General features: G+C 48.7%; 1 protein-coding gene across 2 annotated transcripts in view; it reads right to left on the minus strand.

Moving 5' to 3' along the window:
* OCA2 (OCA2 melanosomal transmembrane protein) overlaps window positions 1-19,044 on the minus strand; it is a 333,437-nt gene extending 314,393 nt beyond the window's left edge. For both annotated transcript variants that reach the window (XM_030813816.1, XM_030813815.1), the window contains exons 1-2: window positions 18,959-19,044; window positions 680-927 (exon numbers count right to left, since the gene is read on the minus strand). In XM_030813816.1, coding sequence (XP_030669676.1) covers window positions 680-906 — 227 coding nt within the window. In that variant the 5' untranslated portion in view covers window positions 907-927; window positions 18,959-19,044. The remainder of the gene's footprint in view (window positions 1-679; window positions 928-18,958) is intronic.
* Between the last annotated feature and the right edge of the window lie 1,273 nt (window positions 19,045-20,317).

Genomic DNA, 20,317 nt, shown 5'->3' on the forward strand with positions numbered 1-20,317 from the left:
CATTATCCAAGTGAATTAACCCAGGAACAGGAAACCAAATACCGCATATTCTCATGACAAGTGGGCGCTAACCCCCGGGTGCACATGGACATAAAGAAGGCAGCAGGGGACACTTGGACCACACAGGGGCAGGAGGAGGGAGGGTGGAAAAGTAACTATTGGGTACCATGCTGACTACCCGGGTGATCAGTCGTACCTGAAACCTCAGCATCACACAATATACCCAGGTAACAAACCTGCACATTTAACCCCTGAATCTAAAATAAAAGTTGAAATTATTTTTAAATTTCCTTTTATGTAAATTCTGACTTTTCTGACATGAAAAACAATACTCAGTTAATTCACTTGCTATACGTATAGAAATAAAGCATGCCCTAGGAGACATACGCTTTCCAAAATTGCAGAATAATTGCAATGCCTTAAATAATATATTAAGTGTTAAGTCTTCATGCTACAAACTCTCTTTTCTATTTTTATTATCTTTTGGACCTAAATTAAGTTTATCATATTTTACAAATATCAGTCATCAAAAACTAAGTCAGGAAAGTGATCTAATGCTGGAAAAATTCTTGCAAAATTTCTGGAAATTTTTCCCACAACAAACATGGGGGAACAATGCTCATGGACACCCAATCTGTGTGAAGTCCACATTTATAAGATGGCACTATTTTAAACTCACCTCCCTTTTGTGAGAAATGAAGCAAACTCCTGGCCTGCAGGAGCCCAAGAGCTCTGCCCAGTGGTCCCGCTGGGGCAGGAGTGCGAGGGGTCAGCCCTGCCGGCTCCCCGCGGAGGCCTGTGCTTGCCGGCTGCAAGTTCAGCGAGTCCAGTGGGCACGGACGTCTGCAGGAGCTCCACTGCCGGCGCGCCTGAGTACTGCCTGCCGTCTCTGCCCTCCAGATGCATGCTCCACTGCCAGTCTTCTCTCTAGGGCAGCCAAAAAGAAACCACTCTTGAAAGGCACACTGGGACTAACGTTTGCACCTTGGGAGTCCATACAATAGGAAGGTTGCTTCTACGGAGGTGGTCCCAGAGTTCCAGCATCCTAACCACGCAACAGCATTTCACACTAGTGAGACGTGAAGCCAGCTGGACTTCCTGGGTGGAGTAGGGACTTGGAAAACTTTTCAGTCTAGCTAAAGGATTGTAAATGCACCAATCAGCACTCTATGTCTCGCTAAAGGGTTGTAAATGCACCAATCAGCACTCTATAAAATGGACCAATCAGCACTCTGTAAAGTGGACCAATCAGCACTCTGTAAAGTAGACCAATCAGCACTCTGTAAAACAGACCAATCAGCAGGATGTGGGCGGGGACAAATAAGGGAATAAAAAGCTGGCCACCCCCCAACCAGCTGGACTTGCCTTCTAGTCTGTGAGTGCTTTTGTTCTTCACAGTAAATCTTGCTGCTGCTCACTCTTTGGGTTTGTGCCACCTTTAAGAGCTGTAACACTCACTGTGAAGGTCTGCAGCATCATTCTTGAAGTCAGTGAGACCAACAAGCCACCAGAAGGAACCAACTCAGGACACCCTAGCAATGGCCTAAGTAGTTAACTGAGAGCTAGTTAAGTAAATTGTGATGTGTGCACAGCATGAAATTCTGTGCTACATTAAAAATGATCTAAGAGATGGTTCTTGCTATCGGGAAATGCTAAGGATGTGGAAAGAATAAGGACAAGTGGTACACTGATTTTTTTTGAAATAAATATGTATAAATTACATACATAACAACAGAGGCCCAAAAGACACACCCTCCAAAACATGGCTACCTCTGGATGGCGAAAGTGCCCACGGGCGTCCTTTTCCTTTGGTTTTGTCTCTTCTATGATTTTCACATTTTTTGCGTTTAGCAAATTAATACTTTTCTGGTGAGAATATAATACCTACGATAAAAGTAAGAACTATTCCTATACTTGTAAAGTTATGCTGTCCTACTTTGGGGCTTATATTTCAAACCACTTACCATTTTATTTTTTACATTTTGAAGCATCCTACAGCACCAGAAATGATGTTTGGCCTTCCAGCTGCTTAGTTTGCTGTCCAGGGTTGCCGTGAAGCCAGGACTGACTGTGCACTTTGGCCAAGCAGGATTTCTGGTGCTGAGATGCAGAGGCACGTGCTGGGGCTGGAGTTAGCACAGTAGTGCGTCACCATTCCTAATCGCCTGTTTCACATACAGTTTTCACAATGCCCCATGAGCACAGAATTGCAGTGGACCCAGGATGACAGGAGTTTGCTGAGACTCGAAGCAAGTACAAGACATGTCATGTCTACAGCTGAGTAAGCCAAGCACTGACAGCGCCAGACGCACACTTCCTGGTGGAGCCAGAACTTACTTCAAATATAGAAAGACATAACATTTGAAGAAACCTGAACGATCAAGGAAGTCCATATATCTTTTTCACCACTGTTATTTCCCTGCTTTAACCAACCACTTATGCTGAAAGTGATCACTCACAAACCAGTGAGCCGAAGGCAGGCCATGTCGGCAGAATGTTCTTGTATCATAAAAGTGAGATAAAGCAGTTGCATTGGTTTTAGACAATGGTTCCACTGCCTGGTAAGAACAAAGTACAAATGTACATACTAGCTACAAAAGAGTTGTCTCATTTCACAAATTCCACACACAAGCTAAATGTTTCAATATTTTCATTTAAAACTGATGTGGCATGATATAAAGATGACCAGTAAAAGTAATGCTAACAATTTAAAATTTAAATTTTTTTATTTAGAATAATGACATTAAATACCAATTTAAAAGCACCATGACAAGCCGAGAGAGAGAGAGGCTATGGAAGAAAGGGAAAAACTTTATCCTTACCATTAATGGCATTTTCCCTGGTTTTTGAACAAAGGACCCCACAAATTATATAACTGGTCGTGCTGAGACTTTAGAGAGGGTCCTCCTGCTCTCCATTCACAATTCCAGGGCACCATTGCCCCTCCTAAAACACCCAGCTTCTTTAGAAGAACATGCCATTGGAATTGTCACAGACTGAATGTGTATGTGCCCTCCAACAAACTCAGAGGCTGAAACCCTCCCCTCTAATGGGATGGTATTCAGAGGTGGGGTCTCAGGGAGGTGACTGGGATTTGGAGAGGCCCTGAGGGTAGAGCTCTCATGAATCAGCTCCAGACCCTTCTGAGAGTCGCGGGAGAGCTCAGCTCCTCTCCACCATGTGTGGACACGGCGAGAAGGTGCTGTCTGTGAACCAGGATGTGGGCCCTCCCCAGACACTGAATCTGTTGGTGCTGTGATCTGAGACTTCACAGCCTCCCAAACTGTGAGAAATTATGTTTGTGGCATAAGTCATCAGTTTATGGTGTTTTGTTACAGCAGCATGAATGGACTCACACAGGAACATACCACCCACCCTTAGTGCAACAAATGTCCATTCTCTTTCAGGCCGTGTCCCTTCTCCAAGACCTCACTCCCTTCCTTCCCGGTGGAGCCTCTGTGGTCCAGCAAACGCCCTCCTCTTACTTGCCCCAACTCATTCTCTCAAACTTACCTGATAAACGAGTTTTTTATTGCTGCAAAACAAATCACCACAAAGTGTACCTGTTTAAAAGCACACACGTGTATAATCTCAGAGTTTCTGTGGGCCAAGGCCAGGGTGGCTCAACTGGGTTGTCTGCTTGGGATCTCAAGGGGCCACTGGGCTGTGATTTCATCTGGAAGCTCCAATGGGGAAGAATCTGTTGCCAAGGTCACTCAGTGCAGACAGGATCCACGTCCTGGTGGCTGCAGGACTCAGGGCTGCAGCTTCTTGCTGGCTGTGGGCCAGCAAGAAGTTTATGGTGTTTTGTTACAGGAGGCCCCCTCAGAGGCCCCCTTCACCCCAACAGGCTCCTGCATCCTCACCATTTGGGCTCCTCCAGTATGTCTGCTTGCCTTTTCAGGCAACAAGGAGCATCTGGAGAGCGAGCAGCAGTGAGGCAGAGTTTTACAGGCTATTACGTGTCAGGGCGACATCTACCACTTTGCTGTATTCTGTCAGCTGGAGGTCAGTCCTGGGTCCTGCCTGCCCACACTCAAAGGGAGAGGACTAAACCAGGGTGTGAACACCAGGAGGTGGGGACCATGGGCCCCTAGAGTCTGCCACCTGTGGCCAAATCCCAACCCTGCTCAGCAGCTGTACATGTCTGTAGAAAACCTTCCTTGCTGCCTATGCCTGCAGATGACATCATATTAGGAACCCCAGGTGGGCCCCAGTACTGCCCAGCAATCCCACCACACCTCCCCAGGCAGTGTACGCACCTGCTCTCCTCCACTCCCCACTTAAACCCCACACACCCATCCCCCTTTCACTCCCAGCTGCTGCCTCTGCCTCTTGCTTCCTTCACTGACTGAATCAGCCAGGGTCCAAGAATGAAATAGAAGCTACTCTGAGAACTTCTAGAAGGAGCTGGAGCCCCAGAAGAGATTCCCCAAAGAAGAGTGGGGCATCCTCCCTCCCCAATCTCCAAGAAGAGTCTCCTATTGGCTGAACCCAAGCCAGAGCCCAAGCTCGAGTCAGACACTGGGATTCAGAACACAGTAGGGCAAGAGTGAGGAATGTCTCCCAAGAGCAAAACATCCCAGAATGGCCACGCTGGCAAAACTAGAAACAATGAGAATAAAAGCCCAGCCTCTCAAGGACACACTTGTCTACAGCCCTGCCAGGTACAGTGGAGCCCACCTGCTCCCACCCCAGCCCAGACTGCACTGTTGCATTCCTCCCCAACCCAAACCTCACAAGCTGGCATGCAAATGTACAGTCCTATCTGCCAACACTAAAAATACACAGCTCAGGACTGGTGCTTTCAGGAAGACAGAGAAGACCTACTTTTCCCTGTTCTTCCTGTTAAGTACAACTAAAAACTTGATGTTTGAACAAAAAGCCCCAAGAGAAGCCTGCACACAGCCAAAGGACCAGGAAATGAGTAGCCTAGCAAGACAGAAATCTTTTAGACAATATCTGTTCTATTGCAGCATAATACTGCAGACCCACATCCACTCAGGAGAGCAAAGGCTGAGTGGGCACCCTCCAAAGGCTATTACACAGTGCCTGGCCCCCAGTCCTCACAGGGATGCTTCGCAAAAGACTGAGTAAGGAGTTTGGACATTCACCGTTGCTGGGTGCTAGGGAGTTCCGCCTCCTCCCTACACACTCCTCCCCCAGTGGCTTAAGTGGGGACCACCAATGTGAGGAGCCTGGACTTCATCCCTGCCCTGCAGTAAAAGGGACCCCTGTCTTTCCTTGCTGACATGGTGTCAGAGGAGGCCAAGTGGAGAGTCAGGGCATTCACTTCTGCTCAGCAGTAATGAGGCCACCCCCCAATGGTGTCACTAGAGGTCAGTAATGAGCAGTAATGAGGTGTGCCACCCCACTCAGCCAGGGTGATATCAGCAGAGGCCTAGTGAGAGGCAGAGGTCCCACACTCACCCAGCAATAAGGTGGAATCCTTCCCCATCTTGGGGAACCTGAACTTCTAACCCTATCTGGCAGCAATGAGGCAATGTCAGGCCCTTCTGCTGGAGTGGTGTCAAAGGAAGGCAACTAAACAGAAGGGTTAAGTGGTGATTAGAGTCTTATAATGTAATACTCAAAATATGCAGGTTTCACTCAAAACCACGTCATAGTGATAACCAGAAATAGCTCAACTTGAAACAAAATACATGATGACACCAAGATGATGGAGATGTTGGAATTATCTGAAAAAAATTTTTTAATCAGCCAAAATAAAAATGCTTCAACAAGCAATAACAAACACATTTGAAACAAATGAAACACAGAAAAGCCTCAGCAAATAAGAGCCAAATGAAACTGAAAAACACAATAGCAAAATTTTAAATGCAAAAATGAACTCAACAGTAAAATGGAGGGGACAGAGAAAAGAATCAATAACTGGAAGACAGAACAATAGAAATTACTCAACCTGAACAATGGAGAAAACATAGTCTAAAACTATTTATCAGAACCTCAGAGACCTGTGGGACCATAAAAAAAGATCTAACTTTCATATAATCCAAATGCCAGAAGATAATGAAGAGTATGTAGCTTAAAAAGTATTTGAAGATATCATGGCCAAAAACTTCCTAAATGTGGCAAAAGACATAAACCTACAGATTTGAGAAGCTGAGCAAACCCCAAATGAGATAACCCCAAAAAAATCCAACATATATAGTGGGCAAAATTTTAAAAACTAAAAGCAAAGAAAAAAGTCTTAAAGAGAGAAATTAAAATATCCCTACAGGGAAAAAACAATTCAGATGAAAGGAACCATGGTGGCCAGAAGAAAGTGACATAACATTTTCAAGTAATGAGAGGAAGGAACAGTCAAGCCAGATGTCTACATCCAGTGAAAGAGAAATCAAGATGTTTTTAAAGAAAACTAAAAATGTATTGCCAGCAGACCTACCCTGAAAGAATGGCTAAAGGAAGTTCTCTAAACAGAAAGGGAAAATGAAAGAATACATTTTAGAACATCAGGAAGGTAAAAGAATATAGGTAAGGAGAGGTGTGGTGGCTCACGCCTGTAATCCTGGCACTCTGGGAAGCCAAGGCAGGCAGATTCATTGAGCCCAGGAGTTTGAGACCAGCCTGGGCAACACGGCAAAATCCTATCTCTATTAAAAACACAAAAACTTAGCCAGGCATGGTGGTGCATGCCTGTAGTCCCAGCTACTCAGGAGGCTGAGGTGGGAGAATTACCTGCGCCAGGAAAGTCAAGGCTTCAGTGAGTCAGGATTGTGCACTCAAGCCTGGGTGACAGAGTGAGACCCTATCTCAAAAAATAATAATAAAATAAAATAAAAAGTAAGTCCAGGCTCAGTGCGGTGGCTCATCCCTGTAGGTAGGCTCATCCCTGTAATCCCAGCACTTTGGGAGGCCGAGGTGGGTGGATCGCCTGAGGTCAGGAGTTCACCACCAGCCTAGCCAACATAGTAAAACCCCATCTCTATTAAAAATACAAAAATTTGCCAGGCGTGGTGGCGGACACCTGTAATCCTAGCTACTTGGGAGGCTGAGGCAGGATAATCATTTGAACCCAGAAGGCGGAGGTTGCAGTGAGCTGAAACCGCACCATTGCACTCCAGCCTGGGCAGCAAAGCGAAACTCCATCTCAAAGGAAAAAAAAAGGCAAGTCCAAGCAAGATTCTTAACAGATGCATCATGTGCTATTTTCATTCAGAGAATGCAAGTGCTTAATGGAAATAATTCTGTCATCTACTGTTGACAGCATGCTACTGAATAACATTTATACATAGGTAAATACATTTTCCCTCTCCTCTTGATTTTCCTAAATTCTGTTGAATGTTTGAAGCAAAAATTTTAACACTCTTTGATGTGTTTATCAATGTATGCAGAGGAAATCATCAAGACAATTCTATAACAAATGAGAGAGGTAAAAGATGTAAAGGAGGTATGTTTTCTTGATTTTACTCAAACTGATAAAATGATGGCATCAGTAGACTGTGACAAGTAATGTGTATATATACTTTAATACCTAGAACAACGACTTTAAAAAGCTATAAAAGAGATACACCAAGAAACACTATAGATAAATTATCAGGGGAAATTCATCCCCAATATTTCATGTAGGTTCTTTTCTATTTTCCCTAAGTGTCAGCTGGTCTGAGAAATAAAGGGAAAGAGTACAAAAGAGAGAAATTTTAAAGCTGGGCATCCGGGGGAGACATCACATGTCAGTAGGTTCCGTGATGCCCCCTGAGCCGTAAAACCAGCAAGTTTTTATTAGCGATTTTCAAAAGGGGAGGGAGTGTATGAATAGGGCATGGGTCACAGAGATCACATGCTTCACAAGGTAATAAAATATCACAAGGCAAATGGAGGCAGGGCAAGATCACAGGACCAGGGCAAAATTAAAATTGCTAATGAAGTTTCAGGCACGTGTTGCCTTTGATAACATCTTATCAGGACACAGGGTTTGAGAGCAGACAATCGGTCTGACCAAAATTTATTAGGCTGGAATTTCCTCTTCCTAATAAGCCTGGGAGTGCTAGAGGAGACCAGGGCTTATTTCATCCCTTATTTACAACCATAAAAGACAGACATCCCCAAAGCGGCCATTCCAGAGGCCTCCCCTTAGGGACACATTCTCTTTCTCAGGGATGTTCCTTGCTGAGAAAAATAATTCAGCGATATTTCTTCTATTTGCTTTTGAAAAAAGAGAAATACGGCTCTCTTCCTCCCAGCCCACAGGCCACCAGACTTTAAGGTTATCTACTTTGCTCCCTGAACATTGCTGTTATCCTGTTCTTTTTTCAAGGTGCCCAGATTTCATATTGTTTAAACAATTTGTGCAGTTAACGCAATCATCACAGGGTCCTGAGGTGACATTCATCCTCAGCTTACAAAGATGATGGGATTAAGAGATTAAAGTAAAGACAGGCATAGGAAATCACAAGGGTATTGATTGGGGAAGTGATAAGTGTCCATGAAATCTTCACAATTTATGTTCAGAGATTGCAGTAAAGACAGGTGTAAGAAATTATAAAAGCATTAATTTGGGGAACTAATAAACATCCATGAAATCTTCACAATTTATGTTCTTCTACCATGGCTTCAGCCAGTCCCTCCATTCAGGGTCCCTGACTTCCCACAACAATAAATCAAAATGGAATTCTAAAAAAATGTTCAATTTACCCATAGCCCTAACATATCAGAAAAAAATGCATTACATGTAAATGGTCTGAATACATCAACTAAAAGATGGATTGGCAGAGTGAATTTAAAAATATGACTCAACTATGCTAGGTCTATAAGAAATTTACTTCTAAAATAACAGTGTATGGGTTCATATGGACATAAAGATGGGAACAACAGACACTGGGGACTACTGGAGCAGGGAAAGAGAGTGGAGGTCAAGGCTTGAAAAACTACTTATTGAGGACTGTGCTCACTACCTGGGTGACAGGTTCAGTGGCACACCAAACCTCAGTGTCACACAACATGCCTTTGTAACAACCTGCACATGTAGCCCCCAATCTAAAATAAAAGTTGAAAAATAAAATTAAATAACAATATAGGTAGGGTGCAAGTAAAACGATGGAAAAAGACATATCATTCAAGCATCAATCCAAAGAAAGTAGGAGAGGTTATATTCACGTAATATATGCTAAACTTCAAGGCAAAGAAAATTACCAGGCACAGAGAGAGGCATCTTGTAGTGATAAAAAGGTCACTTTACCAAGAAGACGTAGAAATCCCAAACACATATGCACAAAACAACAGAGCTGCAAAGTATCTAACACAAAAACTAATAGAACTGAAAGGAGAAAGACACATTTATAGTATAGTTTTATAGTTAGAGACTTAAACATTTATCTCTCAGCAATTAATAGAACTAGACAGAAAATCAGTGCAGTTATAGAAGAACTGAACAACACCATCAACCAATAGAATATAATCAATATTTATGGAACACTCCATCCAACAACAGCAGAATATTCTTACAAAGTGCCTACAGAACATACACCAAGATAGACTACACTTTGGACCATAAACCAAACCTCAACAAATTTAAAAGAATTGAAATCATACAGAGTATTCTGTAGCCACAATGCAATCAAATTAGAAATAAGTAACAAAAAGAGAGGAGGAAAATCTGCACACTTGGAAATTAAACATACTTCCAAATAATCCAGGATTCAAAGAGAAAGTCTCAAGGGAAATCAGAATTATATTGAACTGAATGAAAGTGAAAATACAACATATCAAAATTGGCAGAACACAGCTAAATCAGTGATGGGAGGAAATTTACAGCATAAATGCTAGTATCAAAAGGAAAGCAAGTCTCAAAAGCGATATAAGCTCTCATCTCAAGAACCTAGAAAAAGAAGAGGAAAATAAACCCAAAGCAAGCAGAAATGAGAAATAATGAAGCTGATATTAAAAATCAATGAAATAGAAAACAAATCAACAAAAACAGTAGAAAAAAATCAATGAAACCAAGAGCTACTTCTTTGAAAATATCAATGGAATTAACAATCCTCTAGCAAGACTGGCAAAGAAGAAAGAGAGAGTGAAAGTTATTAATGTCAGGAATGAAACAGGAAATACCATTACAAACCCTGAAGACATCAAAGAATAATAATGGTATATTAGATTGCCATTTTATAACTTTACATACCTAACTTGGAAAACTTAGTGATTCCTCAAAAAGCACAAATTATACTATAACTCATCCAATATAAAATGGGTAATTTAAATAGCTCTATAATCTCTATTAAGTAAATTAAATTCGAATTTTTACAAAAGAAATCTCTAGGGTCAGATGGTTTCACTAGAGAAGTCTACCAAACATTTAAATTAACACCAATTCTATACAATCTCTTCCAGAAAATAGAAAATGAAGTATATCTCATCGGTGAGTTTTATGAAGACCGTATTACCCTGATACCAAAATCAGATACAGTACAAAGAAAAAATACTACAGGCCAACATCTCTTATGAATATGGTGCAAAAATCTTTAACAAAATATTAGCAAAGGGAATTCAGTAATATATCAAAAGAACTACACACATAACTAAGTACGGTTTGTTCCAGGAATGCAAGGCTGGTTCAATGTTCAAAAATCAATCAATGTTGAACATTGAGCTACCATATGACCTAGCAATTCCACTTGTAGGAATATGCCCGTGAGAAATGAAAACATATGTCCACACAAAAATGTGTACAATAACATTAATAGAATCATTAGTCATAATACCCTAAAAGTGGAAACAACCTGGCCCTGCACGGTGGCTCACACCTGTAATCCCAGCACTTTGGGAGGCTGAGGCAGGAGGATCACTTGAGGTCAGGAGTTTGAGACCAGCCTGGCCAACATGGTGAAACCTCGTCTCTACTAAAAGTACACAAATTAGCCAGGCATGGTGGTGAGCACCTGTAACCCCAGCTACTTGGGAGGCTGAGGCAGGAGAATCGTTTAAATCCAGGAGGCGGAGGTTGGAGTGAGCCAAGATCGTGCCACTGCATTCCAGTCTGGGTGACAGAGCAAGACTCCATCTCAAAAAAAAAAAAAAAAAAAAAGTACAAGCAACCCAAATGTCCATCACTAAATAAATAAAATGTGGTATATACACACAGTGGATTATTTGACAATAAAAATGAATGGTGTCTGACACATGCTAAAACATGGATAACCTTTGGAAACATGCTCAGTGAAAGAAGCTAGTCACAAAAGGCCACATATTGCCTGACTCTATGTATATATAAAATCTTCAGAACAGGTAAATCCATAGGGAAATAAAATAAAATAAATTAGTTGCTGCCTATGGCTAGGGGAAGGGATAGGGTTGGAGGGAAATGAAGAACAAATGCTAATGAGCGTGGAGTTTCACTTGGGTTAATAAAAATGCTCTAAAATTGATCATGGTGATGGTCACACAACTCAGTGAATATACTGAAAAAAAACCATTAAATTGTACATTTTTTTTGAAACAGGGTCTCTCTTTGTCACCCAGGCTGGAGTGTGGTGGTGCAATCATGCCTCACTGCAATCTTGTCCTCCCAGGCTCAGTGATCCTCCCACCTCAGCCCCCAAGTAGCTGGGACCACAGGCACACACCACCACACTCAGCTAATTTTTTATTTTTAGTAGAGACGGGGTCTTGCTATGGTGCCCAGGCTGGTCTCAAACACCTGGGATCAAGTGATCCTCTTACCTTAGCCTCCCAAAGTCCTGGGATTACAGGTATGAATTTGTACACTTTAAATGGGTGAATTATATGGTATTTAATTATAATCTCAATAAAACTGTGAAAAATATCAAGCAATGTAATCTACCATATTAACAAGCTAAAGAAGAAAAATCACATGCTGATATCAATTGATGCAGAAAAAGCATTTAACAAAATTCAACACCCATTCATGATAAAACAAAAACTCTAAGAAAACTAGGAATAGAGAGGAACTTCCTCAGACCTATTAAAGAACATCTACAAAAGACATAGAGCTAACATTATGCCTAATGGTGAGAAACCTGAAGCTCTCTCAGGAAGACAAGGCAAGAATGTTCCCTCTCACCACTTCTAAACAATTTTCAAAATTCAAAAGTAAAAAAAAAAAAGTAAAATGGGAGAAGATTTCACTAAGGAGGATATGCACATGGCAACTAAGCACATGAGAAGTCGTTCAAGATCGTGAGCCATTAGGGAAATGCAAATTAAAACTATGAGCTATCACTGCACACCTATCAGAAAGGCTGAGATAGAAAACAGGCCAGGCACAGTGGCTCACACCTGGAAGCCGAGGCAGGCAGATCACCTGAGGTCAGGAGTTTGAAACCAGCCTGACCAACATGGTGTAATCCCGTCTCTACTAAAAATACAAAAATTAGCCAGGTGTGGTGGCAGGTGCCTGTAATCCCAACTACCCAGGAGACTCAGGCAGGAGAATCACTTGAACCCAGGAGGTGGAAGTTGCAGTGAGCCATTGCACTCCAGCCTGGGCGACGAGAGCAAAACACTGTCTCAAAAAAAAAAAAAAAAAAGAAAAGAAAAGAAAGAAAGAAAAAAGAAAACAGAGACAACACCGCCAGCTGCCTAGGACTCGAGAGGCTGGCTCACTCTTGCATCACCGATGGGAATGTAAAATTGTACAGCCACTCTGGAAAGCAGTTTGACAGTTTTTAAAAAACTAAAATTGCAACTACCAGCCAACAGTTGCACTCCTGGACATTAATCCCAGAGAAATGAAACTTTCATTCACACAGAACCCTGCACGCGAATGTTCATAGAAGCTATATGAAAAATTGGAAGCCACGCAGCCGTCTGTCCGTAGGGGAGTGTGAAATAGGCTGTGGTGCATGCATGCCGGGAAGACCACGCCACAATCAAAAGGAACAGACAATTCATACACAACAATATAGAGGAATCCAGAGTGAAAATCCTCAGTGGAAAAAAAGCAAGTTCCAACAGACTATTTACTCCGATTCCATGACTGCTGCATTCTTGAAACGGCAAAGTTATACAAATGGAGAATAGGTTAGTGGTTGTCCGGGGTTGAGTAGGGGCTCTCGTTCCGCCTCACTTCCTGCCTCTTCCCTGGGAGACAGAGGCCTCGGCTCACCCAGACCTCTCCCTCTTTCTCACACATTCTTCATCCAGTTCTTCCAAACACATCTTAACTCCTCCTAATCCCACCTGGTCATCGCCTCTCATGCAGATGATGGAGCACTCCAATCCCACAGCCTGTCCTCTGGAGGACCCCAACACCCTAGCACACAGCCTGTCCCCTAGGGGACCCCAACACCCTAGCACACAGCCCAGTCTGTGGGGAACCCCAACACCCTAGCACACAACCCATCCCCTGAGGGACCCCAACATCCTAGTACACAGCCCATCCCCTGGGGGACGCTAACACCCTAGCACACAGCCCGTCCTCTGGAGGACCCCAGCACCCTAGCACACAGCCTACCTCAGGGGGACCCCAACACCCTAGCACACAGCCTGTCCTCTAGGGGACCCCAACACCCTAGCACACAGCCTGTCTCCTAGGGGACCCAAACATCCTAGCACACAGCCCATCCCCTGGAGGACGCCAACACCCTAGCACACAGCCCGTCCTCTGGAGGACCCCAACATCCTAGCACACAGCCTGTCTCCTAGGGGACCCCAACACCCTAGCACACAGCCTGTCCTCTGGGGGACCCCAACACCCTAGCACACAGCCCAGTCTGTGGGGAACCCCAACACCCTAGCATACAGCCCATCCTCTGAGGGACCCCAACATCCTAGCACACAGCCCATCCCCTGGGGGACGCCAGCACCCTAGCACACAGCCCGTCCTCTGGGCGACCCCAACACCCTAGCACACAGTCTACCTCTGGGGGACCCCAACACCCTAGCACACAGCCTGTCCTCTGGGCGACCCCAACACCTTAACACACAGACCGTCTTCTGGGGAACCGCAACACCCTAACACACACCCCGTCTTCTGGGAGACCCCAACACCCTAGCACACAGCCCGTCCTCTGGGGTGACCCCACTCCCCAGCACACAGCCAGCCCGTCCTCTGGGGCGACCCTCCCCTCACCCCAGCCCGTGGCTGCACTCTCACGGGAACCACAGCTTCAGCCTGGTTTTGCTTTATTGGGCCCCATGCGCTTGACTTGCCTAGGGCAGGGCCACCCTCGGCAGAGGTCCCGCCCGTAGGGACACCTGCAGCTGGCGGGAGAGGAGTGGGGAAGCTGTAAGCCGGCGGCACAGGGCGGAGTATGCGGCAGCCCCAGCCCACCCCTCCAGGTCCTCCCCGCGATGGCGCCCAGGAAACCTCCTTCCAAGCAAGATTCACACCAAAGTGACCAAGTCGTCACCAAATTTTAGAAAGAAAAAATAGATGGCTGTGGCTTATTTTTAGAAAAAAAAAAAAAAAATAGATGGTTCAGAGCCGGTGGAACCTTCCAGTCCTCACACCCAACCCCAAATCGTTCGTGTGGGCGGCTGCCGGCCCTCTCTCCGGCTCTGCGCTCTTTCTGCCTGCAACCGTGCCCCCGCCCTCGGGCCCTGCGAGGTAGGGGTGGGCCCGGGCCCCTCCTGCCAGCACCGTCTCTCCGAGGCCCTCGACGCCCCGCCGTGCCGTGGCCTTCAGAGCGCGCCAGACGCTCACCAAGCCTGCCCGAGCCCCGCCTCCCGCAGCGGTGCCCAGGGCGGGGTGGGGGGACGGCACCGGTGCCAGGACCGACAGAGGCCAGAGAGCGGCGCCGGGCATGGTCCTGACACCTGCCCTGCCGGGGAGGGAACGGGGTTCCACGACTGGGCCCTTCTCCACTGGGTCCAGGAGCCTCCATCACCTGCTCAGGCCACGAAAAGGCTCCAGCCGTGCGGGTTTGAAGGAGGAGCAGCCAAGAGAGCTGCGCTGCCGGCGCTCAAGCTAGGCCGGGTCACCGCCTCCTGCCCAGGTCCAGGCGGCCCCTGCCTTTCCCGCTGGTACTGGCGCGCCCGTGGCCGCACGGCTGAGCGCTCCGGGCATGGTGGGTCTGCGGGACTCGGAGCAGAGCTCGAGCTGGCGGATCCCCGGTTGGCGTCCGGCGGGAGGGCAGGAGTGGCCCAGCCAGGCCGCCCTGCGCACTCCCCGCCCGGGTGCGCCCCGGGGACCGCGGCCCTCCCACCCCGCCCCTGCGAAACGATAGCCCTCAGCAGGCGCCGCACGCCGACTTCACAGTGGCGGCGATCAACAGCGTGTGGAAAACAGCTTCTTCGTGAATCCTAAGAACATTGTGGCCGGGCGCGGTGGCTCACACCTATAATCCCAGCAATTTGAGAGGCCAAGGCGGGCGGATCACTTGAGGTCAGGAGTTCGTGACCAGGCTGACCAACATGAAGAAACCCCGTCTCTATTAAAAATACAAAAATTAGCAGGGCGTGGTGGCGCGTGCCTGTAATCCCCGCTACTCGGGAGGCTGAGGCAGGAGAATCGCTTGAACCAGGGAGGTGGAAGTTGCGGTGAGCCAAGATGGCGCCATTGCACTCCAGCCTGGGCAACAAGAACAAAACTCTGTCTCAAACAAAAAAAAAAAGAACATTGTTCTTCGAGTTCTTTAGACATCTGACATAATACCGGCAAGGAACGAGAAGGACCAGGTTTAGGCGCTGAGGTGAAAATTTGGCTGTTGAAAGGCAGTCCCTCTGCAGCCAACTCCCCTCTGGTGGACAGTGTCCAACATCCAGAGAAAACACCCGTCACTGAATGCTCCCCTCCCCACAAAGCGCTGCTCGGCCCCAAATCGTCCCCAACGCGCTGCCCAACCCCAAGGCGTCCCTCTGAGCGAGAAACCGCCCCTGGCTGTGCTTGCAGGGGACTGGCTGGGTCCACAGGGCGTGGCTGTGTCTCTCGGAGCATGGCCCTTGTCTCCGGTGGCCTGGCTGCGTCTGCAAAGGCGTCCATGTGTCTCCGGGGGCGTAGCTTGTCTCCGGGGCGTGGTCGTGTCTCCGGGAGGTGGCTGGCCTTGGGGGCGTGGCTTGTCTCCAGGGCGTGGTTGTGTCTCCTGGGGCGTGGTCGTGTCTCTGGGGCTCGGTCGTGTCTCCGGGGGCGTGGCTTGTCGTTGGAGGTGGTCTGTCTGTGTCGGGCGTGACTGTGAGCCGGGGGCGTGGCCGTGTCTCAGGAGCCTGGCCGTGTCCGCAGGAGCGACGCTGTGACCGTTGCATTTGAAGCATTCTTTCTAGTTCCCGGATCCCAGGGAGGGGGCAGGAGAAGCCCTGCGGCCAAGAAGGCCTGAAGAAGCCCGTCCAGGGGTCAGCCTCCTCCTCAGCCGACCCTGGGCTGAGACAGGGGTGTCCCGCTGAGGGCAGTGTAGGGTGCGGTGCCCCCACCCAACTGCGGGCCTGGACCGAGGCCGCGAGTGTGACCGTATATCCTTTCAGGTGCATTTTTCAACATGTGAACTTGGTTAAAAGCTTCTAGAACGTTAAGCCAAATATCGTGGCTTTCCATCCGTTTTCTGTTCTTGTTTGAAATAATACGCCTCCTTCCAGCCTGGGAGGAGGGGCGGGGCCCGGGAGAGAGCCTCGGGAGGCCGCGGGTGGGCTCTGCCGAGAGCGGCGCTCGCGGGGCCCCCAGGGACTGGCGGCCCCGCGGCAGGCCAGGCGCACCTCTCGGGGAGGAACGAGCAGCGCCAGCAAACGCGCAGCCGGGGACTCGGCCGCCCAGCCCCGCTCCCGGCCCGGGGCCCGGACCCCTCTCCAAGGCGCCGCTGCCGCAAGCCCCGTCTGTTGCCCCAGCTGCGGGCAGTTTGGCCCGGCGCTGTGCCGCTGTAGTTCGGTGTCCCTTCGCCCATCCTGCAGGCCAGCTTGGAAACTGTGTCCCATGCTCCTCGAAACACCGGACCTGCTCCCCGCCGCCCTGCGGATTGCGCCTCCTGGCGCCTCAGTGGGTGGCCGGGCCGAGAGCACAGGCGCGCCAGCTGCACCTCCCCACGAGTGGGATCCACACGGACCCCGCCGCGCTCCGCCGAAACTGCTCGGGTCCCGCGGGTGGCCGGCGCGCGCAAGAGCCACAGCCCGCGACAAGCCGGCTGCCTGCAGGTCAGTGACAGAACCCCAAATCGAAACTGCGTAAACCCAACAACCAGTGAGTGAACTGGTACAGCCAGCGGCCCCAAGGAGCTGAGGGAGCTCAGGCCTGTGGAGTCTCTTCTCACATTTCCACCATATGGGGAATGCCACACTGGGTCAGCCCCTGCCCCAGATCCTGCCCCTGGCCTCCAGGCTCTGGGCTTTCCTCCCCTCTGTGGTAGCCTTTATTTCCATTGCAAGCCATCTTTCCACTACTAGCAGTTAAAAGCCTCCCTTTTCTCTCTACTCTCCCAAGAAACCTCATCCTCACCTGTGGACAGGTGGCCGCCCAGCTCTCTTCTGCAGCTCAAACCACTGTGTCCATCTACCTCTTTGTGTCCCTAGACATAAAGGTACCCAAAACTCCCAGAGTGCTGAAGCCACACCCGGCCTTTCCCAGGGGCCCTGGTGACTGATCCCACCATCCATCACCCATCGCCAACTGGCAATCCCCCCTGCAACTCACCAGTGCTTCCCTGCCCCGGCCTGGCAACCACACTCAGTGGGAAGGCCTTGGCAGTGGCTTTCTTTACCCCCTCAGCTGCTCCCAACCCCCCAGCCACAGTGATCTTTCCAAAATGCATATGGCCTCAAAGTCAAAATATTTCCTTGCTGCCTGCCACTCCAGCATAGAAACGGGGACCCAGGTGACACAGGTGTCATGCTGCTGGGTTTCCAGGGACAGCCAGGACCTCCCCATTCCTGGTATTCCTGATATCCTCAGATCTCAGCTGCCCCAGGGGCTGGAGGTTGTGGTCTTCTCATAAAACAAGAACAGTATAGGCATTTGCTTTTCATCAGTGTAATGAAACTTTAGGGACTTATGATCCTAAATCACATTACACCGATGTGAATTGCACTCAAATGTTGTAAACTAAATTTGCAGAACAAGCAGTTTTTGTGCAATTCTTTGCAGTCTACTCAGCTCTTTCACCTCTGTGTTCAGGTTCCATCCTCATTAGTTCTTCCATGAGAGATAGTTATCCCCAGATGCGTTCAATGCCCCACTCCTTGCCCTGGCAGGCCCCGTCCCAGGGTCCTGGATGGCAGACGCCATGCCCGCTCCGCGAAGCTCAGGCTCACCGAGCAAGCAAATCGCAGCTGGTTTAGGTAGACAGCAGCTGCCCGCAACTGCTAACAGCCTCGGGTTTCTTTTCCTCAGAATCACTCACCCTAAATCTACACATTGTAGACTGTCACATTGGTCTAAGTAGTGCGCCTCAAAGTGCACTGCACGTTAGAGTCACCTGGGGAGCTTCACTACCGGGCCCCAGGCTCTGATTCGCCCAATGGGAAGGGAGCACCGGGCACTTGTCCTGAGCCCCTGGCCCCTGCCTGGGTCTGCAAACCCAGAGCGCCCACACACCAGGCTGCCTGTGCTTAACATTGTGTCCTTGAAAAGAGCTAGCTGCACTAATGCCCATTGATTTCACTGTGTGTGACCACAGTAAAGAGAAGCAGCTTTGAGGGATTTAGTGTTTTCACTCCAGTGCATTCCATTCTAAGGAAACGCCTGACCACGGCTCAAGGCTAGGAGGCCCCGCAGTGCCAGATGCTGCCCTGGAGTTCAAGTGGAACATTTGCTGTCTGAACCTTTCCAAACTCCCCCCACCCATGACCTCACGGCCCACCAGGGGGCGACTTTTTCCTGGGTCGCCTGGCAGAGAGCCGGGGGGCTCAAGGGGCAGCTGCTGTTACTGCAGGCCCAGGCGAACTCAGCCGCGCTAGGTCGGCTCCATCGCACCCGTCTGTGCACAATGACCTTTAAGGGAACTTGCCTTGCTTCCTCAGCCGCGACTCAGCCGGGGCTGTGTAAACCCTCCCTGCCTGTTCCCAGGCTAGGCCGGCTCCTCGCCTGCTTCCTCCCGACCGCGGAGCACGTGCACTTTACCTGCGCACTTGCTGATCTTTCTCCAGGAGTGAGTTTAAGTTCCGCACCTCCGCTCTGGATGGTGAGCGGAGCACAGCCTTCGAAGTAAGAACTCAGAGGGAGCTCAGCGCTCCGGCAGCCGGTCCCCCACCCAGGCACGCCCCCGGCCCGGCCCCGCCCACAGCACTCCCCACTCGGCCCAGCCCACAGCGCGGCCACGCCCATAGGACGCCCTCCCGGCCACGCCCACAAAGCTCCCCACCAGGCCCCGCCCACAGCTCTCCCCTTCCGCACCCCTGGCCCCCCAGCTCCCGGCGGCGCGGGCTGCGGCGGAGCCTTGGGCGCGGGCTGAGAGCAGCTCCGTCTAAGGCCGCGCCGAGCCGGCGTCCCCGACAGCGCTCTCCGCGGGGATAGTTTCCAGCTTTACCTCTGAGCAGACGGCCCAGGACGGCGGACAGGCTTTTCCCTACGAACAAGAACGGGGAAATGCTCAGTGAACACTCTGTTCCCTTCAGAGCTCTCCCAGCGGGCACTGAGAGGCCCTCCAGCCAGGACGCCACGGTTACGCTTGCCTACAGCCCCTCATGCAGCACAGACACACACACGAGATACACACAGACACACACACAGATACAGAGATAGACGCACGATGTATATAGACACAGAGATACACAGATATACACAGAGACACAGCAATACACAGACACACAGATACAGGACACAGATACACAGATGACACACAAAGACACGCAGATACACAGACACGCGTACACAGATACACACAGACAGACACATGCACAGATACAGATACACAGCGACACACACACAGGCACAGAGATACACACAGACACATGCACAGATACACACAGATACACAGAGACACACACAGGCACAGAGATACACACACAGACACAGATATACAGACACACACAGGTACAGACACACAGATACAGATACAGAGATACACATTCACACAGAGATACAGAGACGCACACACATACACACATGGACACACACAGAGATACACAGACACAGATATACACAGACACACACAGATACACGCACACAGATACACACATGCACAGATACACAGATATACACACAGAGATACACAGATACACACGCAGACAGAGATACAGATACATAGACACACACACACACAGATACATGCACAGACACACAGATACAAAGAGATATACAGATATACAAACACAGATACACGCACAGACACACAGATATACAGACATAGATACACAGACACACAGATACAGACACACACAGATACACAGACACATGGAGACACACACAGCTACACACACACACACACACACAGCTGCAGTGGCCAGGCCCTGCACAGGAATTGGCAGGAAGTAAGAGGCT

This window comes from Nomascus leucogenys, chromosome 6 (assembly GCF_006542625.1).
Source record: "Nomascus leucogenys isolate Asia chromosome 6, Asia_NLE_v1, whole genome shotgun sequence".
Lineage (NCBI taxonomy): Eukaryota > Metazoa > Chordata > Mammalia > Primates > Hylobatidae > Nomascus > Nomascus leucogenys.